A 6,000-nucleotide genomic window follows, 5' to 3' on the forward strand; every position below is an offset into this window, starting at 1 on the left:
TCCTTGTGAAGTTGCTCTCACTATGAGTCTCTCCTGTTTTCATTTGGTACATCCCTATTTCCTTCCGCCCCCCTCCAGGTTCTTTCAAAGGAACAGGCTGTCTGCAGAACACGTTCCTAAAATGCAGTCCATAATATCTAGCGAGGGCAGGTACTTCTGTTTGAGAGCAGTTGCAAAACCAGAACAGAATGCCCAAATATACCATCTGTTACACCCAGTAGCCTGTTCTTTGCTGCACACACATTTCCCTGCCTACCTACACAGAGCAGATCCATTGAAATGAGCTGTGATTCCTGCATTGCTGGGGGTTGGATTTGAGGACTCTTTGTGTCCCTTCTAACTCTACAATTCTAAGATTCAATGAAATTAATGGAAGCCACAGTGGGTAGAGAGTGCTCTTGTGCTTGTGTCCTACTTGACATCAAAGGCATCTCGTTGGCCTGTAAGGACAGATGAGCCATTGGCCTGAACCAGCAGGGCTCCACCCACTGTTGGAGGCAGTATGAATAACTCTGAATTCCAGTTGCTTGGAATCACAAGTGGCGAGAGCTCCGCTGTTGCGTTCAGGTCCTGCTTGTGGACTTCCCATTGGGGCACCTGGTTGGCCACTGTAAGAACAGTGTGCCGCCTTTGGCCTGATCCAGCTGCAAGGCTCTTCTGATGTTCTGCCTTCCATAAGCCATCTGTTGTTAGCCCAGGATGCCTCCCAAGTTCATGGAATCATAGAATTATAGAGTTGGAAGGGACCCTGAGGGTCATCTAGTCCAACCCCCTGCAATGTAGGCATCTCAACTACAGCATCTCTGACAAATGGCTATCCAACCTCTGCTTCAAAACCTCCAAGGAGAGTTCCACCACCTTCCAAGTTGTTGCACAGCCTTGCCTTCCCTGCTTCCTCCCTCTCCTCTTCTTCTTTCCCCCTCAGCTCTCCTATGTTGATTCCGATGGCAACCCCATTGGCGTGGTGCAGATGACCTTCCTGAGGCTCCTGAGTGCTTCCGCCCACCAGAACCTCACCTACAATTGCTTCCAGTCGGTGGCCTGGCACGACGCCACGGCTGGCAACTATGACAAGGCCATCCGCTTCCTGGGCTCCAATGACGAGGAGATGTCCTATGACAACAACCCCTTCATCAGGGCTGTCCTGGATGGCTGTGCAGTGAGTATCTGCATGTCTTAGAATCATAGAACTACAATGGTACCTCTGGTTGCGAACGGGATCCGTTCCGGAGGCCCGTTCGCAACATGAAAAGAGTGCAACCCGCAGCGGCACGTCTGCATGCACGCAGGTCACGATTTGCCACTTCTGCGCATGCGCATGACATCATTTTGTATGCGCATGCGCGGGCGGTAAAACCCAGAAGTAACCCTTTCCGGTACTTCCGGGTCGCCGCGGGACGTAACCTGAAAGAACGTAACATGAAGTGGCTGTAACCTGAGGTACCACTGTATAGAGCTGGACCTAAAGGGTTATTGAGTCCAACCGTCTGCAACACAGGAATCATCACTAATGTGATTCACAGTCCAGGCTGGACTAACAGCAAGAGCCTGGAGGTCGCAACTCAGGGGTGGGGCAGTTGTTTTGCAAACAGAAGGCAACAGACCTTGATTTTTGGCATGTTTTCTAAGAAGGATATTTGGTGGCGAGGCTGGTAAGGATTTTAGCCCTGAGGTTCCACCCCTCTGGGTTGGATGCCAGTTCTACTGTTAAAGGCAGGATGCCTCTGAATACCAGTTGCTGGGAGTCCCAAGTGGGAAGAGTGGCTGTTCAGATCATGTTCTGCTTATGGGCTTCCCATTGGGGCATCTGGCTGGCCACAGTGAGGACAGGATGCTGGACTGGATGGGCCCATTTTGACCTGATCTATCAGGCTCTTCTTATGGTCTATCTCCACTGTTGGAAGCAGTATGCTTTTGATTGCCAGTTGCTCAGAATCATAAGCGAGGTGGCCTGCCTTTCAATTTTCTCCATTTCCCTCCAGGCAAAGAAAGGCTACCAGAAGACGGTCTTGGAAATCAACACCCCCAAAGTGGAGCAGGTCCCCATTGTTGACATCATGTTCAACGACTTTGGAGAAGCATCACAGAAGTTTGGGTTCGAGGTGGGACCAGCTTGCTTCATGGGCTAAGGGACCACTCAGAAAACTAGTTCTCCAAAATGAGCAACCTCGTAACCTCATCGCGCCTTCGGTTTTTGGTTCCATTTTTGTGTCATCGTCACATGCACATTCTAAAACTGGACAGTTTGATGGGATTGCTATCTATTTGGGTTTTTCTTTCCTCCCCCCCTCCCCCCCCGCTTCTGTTTTGCCTGTGCTCCAACTCTGCCGCTGGATCACCCTTCCCAAACCATTTTTAAGCCCCAGGATCATCATTCCCACTGCAGACTCCAGAATCACATGACTTAAGGACATCCACTACCAGCAAAGGCCATCTCTCCAAAAACCCTCTTGCTCTGCATCTCCTCTGAGGCCACCAAAGAGTTTCCTGCACTTGAACATACAGCTGTTGTTTCAACACACTGAGACCACAAAACCAGGTCTTGTTCTTCCGTAATTTTGACAACCTTGCCAAAGCTGGGGGAAGACCAGGTACTGTGGATCGTTAAAGTTCCCCATCTCTTGGAAGGTTCTGGAAAAATCCTGCAGAAAACTATTCTCCAGGCGTGACACAACAACTCACTTGTCCTCGGCATAGGAGCGTAGACTTAGGATGCTCCAGAATCCTCCCAGGTCAGATGACCAGACCGCTGGTGTTTCAAACAGAACTCATATGGAATAAACTTTTTTTTTTAATTGCTTTTTGTAAAACTTTGATCCTAAAAGTTACAACTGAAACCAATTACAGGAAAGAAAACTTTTCCCAGGTTCTGACTGTCTTCCCCATATGATAAAGGTGCTTCTATTTTTGTATGTTGTTAAGTAAATATTTGTATATTATTATATTAAATATAAAATGCCTCTGGTTCAAAGCATGCATGTGACTTGCCCCATGTCCCTGATTGATAATTTAACGAGCCCACATTTCTTACCAGCAAACCAGCCCATCTGATGAAAAGCACCAGTCCAGGAGGCATAAAATCATGTAGAGTTGGAAGGCACCCCAAGGGTCAACTAGTCCAGCCTCCTGCAATTCAGGCAATGAATTGCTGTTGCGCTTCCCTCCCTGCGCCCGTGGGGTGGGTGCACCTGGTAAAAACATTCAGGCACTTTGAGCCTTATGCATAAACACAGATGATGTAAGGCTGCACTTGAGTTTATCCCTCTTACTCCCGAGTAAGCGTTTCTTCCAGGATTTTACCCTTACTTCTGACTAAGCTGGTGCTTTCTCTATTGATGATTACACAATCAATATACACAGTATTCCTCATGTGCCTGAGTGGTTTTACTTTTGAAGTGGGGGGGGAGGGGATCAGATAAACCATGCCGCAGCTCTCCAAAGGAAAAGAGAACCTGAGGAATGTCAGGATTGTGTGTTTTTTTAAATTAACAAAGCATATTGTTATACTGGAAATCCATGACTCTGCTGCAAAAAGAAAAAGAAAGTGCCTTTGTCAGCTCTGACAAGTAGTACAGACTTGGGGTCAGCTGTCACTCCACTTGATTTCAAGGTACAGGTTTCATTTTAAAAATATATATATTCCCCCCCCCCAAACTAAAAGCCTCTCCCCCCTCCCCAAAATTCCACCTTCTCCTCCCACATTGGAGGATTGTACATGGCAGGGATCTCCATTATTATTTTTACTTTAAAAATAATTAAAAAAATAATAAAAACACAGGTGCTTATATTTTTTATTATTATTATTTACATTTTCTCTTTTTTTGTTGGTGCTATCTCTGACGACGACACTGGTGGACACCCCCCTGCCATTTACCTCCCTCCAAGGCTCATTTAATGATGTTCTGATTGAGCACCTTTCCAGCACCCCATTCTACCCCCCTCTCAACCCCCACCCCATCCACAGTCTTGAATGGAGTTGCATGCTAGTCTAATTATTTCAATGCATAGACCAGCCCACTTCTGTAGAAAAGTATTAAAGCTGTGCTTGCTTGCGGGGAGGGTTTGTTTTGTTTTGTTTTTCCTTTTGTAACAAATAGAATATTCATGCATTTTTATAGGATGATTAACTATGCCAGATTTGTACTCGTGCGCTGAATATTTGTGGTGCTAATTTATGTATTTGTTTGATGTCCTGAAGTCAAGCTTGCCCCCCCAACCCAAAACAACTGAATTGCAACAGCAATAAGAGATGGTGTGATCCTGTGTGCCTTTTACCTAAAGACCACTGAGGAAGGGGAGGGCAGAAGCTTGCTAGCAATAAACTGTTTCAGTTGGGGCCTTCACTTTTTTTGTTTCTTCTCTCCATGAGTTGGGTGAGTGGTACTCCTAAAGAAGGAAAATAAGAAGCAGAGCACTTTTGCCAAAGACCCCTGTCCAAGGAGGTCAATTGGAGGTCAGTCTTTACAAAGGAAAATACATCATGTATACTGTGAACAGGAGCCTTTATATGATGTATTTTCCTATTTTTTTAATGTACCAAGGGGACAGGGCCCTGAGGTGCTCCATGGTGCTTTCTAGTTCAGACTCCATTCATATTTGTACCATAGAATTTTCAGAGCATTTTGTGTTCTCTTGGGCAAGCTTGGAAACACACACCAGGGATCCCTCATTGAGAAGATCAAGGAGAGCGAGGCAGCTTCCCTGGTGGATATAGAACTGCTATCACATAGCATTCCTTGAGCTTCCCCCCAAAATGCAACAGGTAGAGGCAGAAATGCATTAGGTTAAGGATAACGACACCCTGAAATGAATGAGCAAGCCTCCCTTCTCTCACCCCCTTTGGTTAAGGTGGTGTTTGACCCTAGATTGCACTTTTGGTTCATGGATATGAAGAGTCAGCCCCAAGAGGCTCGACTGGTGCCTATGCAATAGTCCATCCCTCTGCAACCTGGTGCCCTCAAGGTGTCTGGGAATTGTAGCCCTGAGGGCACCAGGTTGTGAAAGGCAGTTTCTGAACAACATGGTGGACATTCAGCCCCTTCACAGCTGATGGATCAGGTTCCCCGAAGGTTATAAAGTTTGAGCCCTATCATTCTAGAACAGCATCTTTAGCCAAAAAGACAATTTAGGAATACCATACCTTATTTTTATTTCCTTGCACCTTGAAAAATGCTAGGAAATCCAAAGGCTTGAGTGTTTGCACCTGCAAAAGAAATGGCTTATTAATTGGATGGATGGAGATACCTACTAAGCACACCCACACACTTAGGTCATGTGATTCTGTTCTGCTAATTTCTCTTCAATGAATCTTTAATTCCCCCCTTCTTTCTGTTGGGTGTTTGTCAAAAAAAATAATCCTACCAAGTGTTGTAAAACTGTACTGAAGTTTTGACCCTTTTTCCTTCCTCCCCTCCCAGACCACTTACCTAACGGTATATTGCAATAAAAATTATTCCTTGTATTTGCAGACATATATTTCTGTGTAATTTTATCCCCTCCCCTTTTCCTCTCTTAATATATATTATGACTTGAACAAATGTTGATTGAGAAAAAAAAAATAAACCTATGAAAAAACAAAGTTTTAAATACATATTCCTCCCCCGGCTTTTTTTAAAGTATTATGGGATATGTGTGTGAATGCCCAGACCTCTTTGTACAGGTTCGAACATTCCAATCCAACAGTGCCCATCAAAAGGTAATTTTTTAAAGGGGAAAAACAAAATTTAAACCTGTGTAATAAAAGAATAAATGTAATAGTTTTTTTCCAATAAATCAAGTTTACTGTTTCCACCTGACCCACCCTGACGTTGAATGCTTCTTGAACAAGAAAGGCTTTAACAGAGGATTAGACAGGTCCATGGAGGAGAGGACATCGATGGCTGATAGCCACGATGGCTGTACTCTGCCTCCATGGTCAGAAGCATCAATGCTTCTGAATTCCAGTTGCTGTAAACCCCAGAAGGGGAGAGTTGCTCTTGTGCTTGAATCCTGAGTAAAGGT

At 45.2% G+C, this 6,000-nt stretch overlaps 1 protein-coding gene across 3 annotated transcripts in view; it reads left to right on the plus strand.

The window, feature by feature from the left end:
• COL5A1 (collagen type V alpha 1 chain) overlaps positions 1-5,795 on the plus strand; it is a 181,126-nt gene extending 175,331 nt beyond the window's left edge. For all 3 annotated transcript variants that reach the window (XM_079961194.1, XM_079961196.1, XM_079961195.1), the window contains exons 65-66: positions 926-1,159; positions 1,983-5,795. In XM_079961194.1, coding sequence (XP_079817320.1) covers positions 926-1,159; positions 1,983-2,129 — 381 coding nt within the window. In that variant the 3' untranslated portion in view covers positions 2,130-5,795. The remainder of the gene's footprint in view (positions 1-925; positions 1,160-1,982) is intronic.
• The last annotated feature ends 205 nt before the right edge of the window (positions 5,796-6,000 follow it).

This window comes from Podarcis cretensis (genome assembly GCF_951804945.1).
Source record: "Podarcis cretensis genome assembly, chromosome: Z".
In the NCBI taxonomy this organism is placed as follows: domain Eukaryota; kingdom Metazoa; phylum Chordata; class Lepidosauria; order Squamata; family Lacertidae; genus Podarcis; species Podarcis cretensis.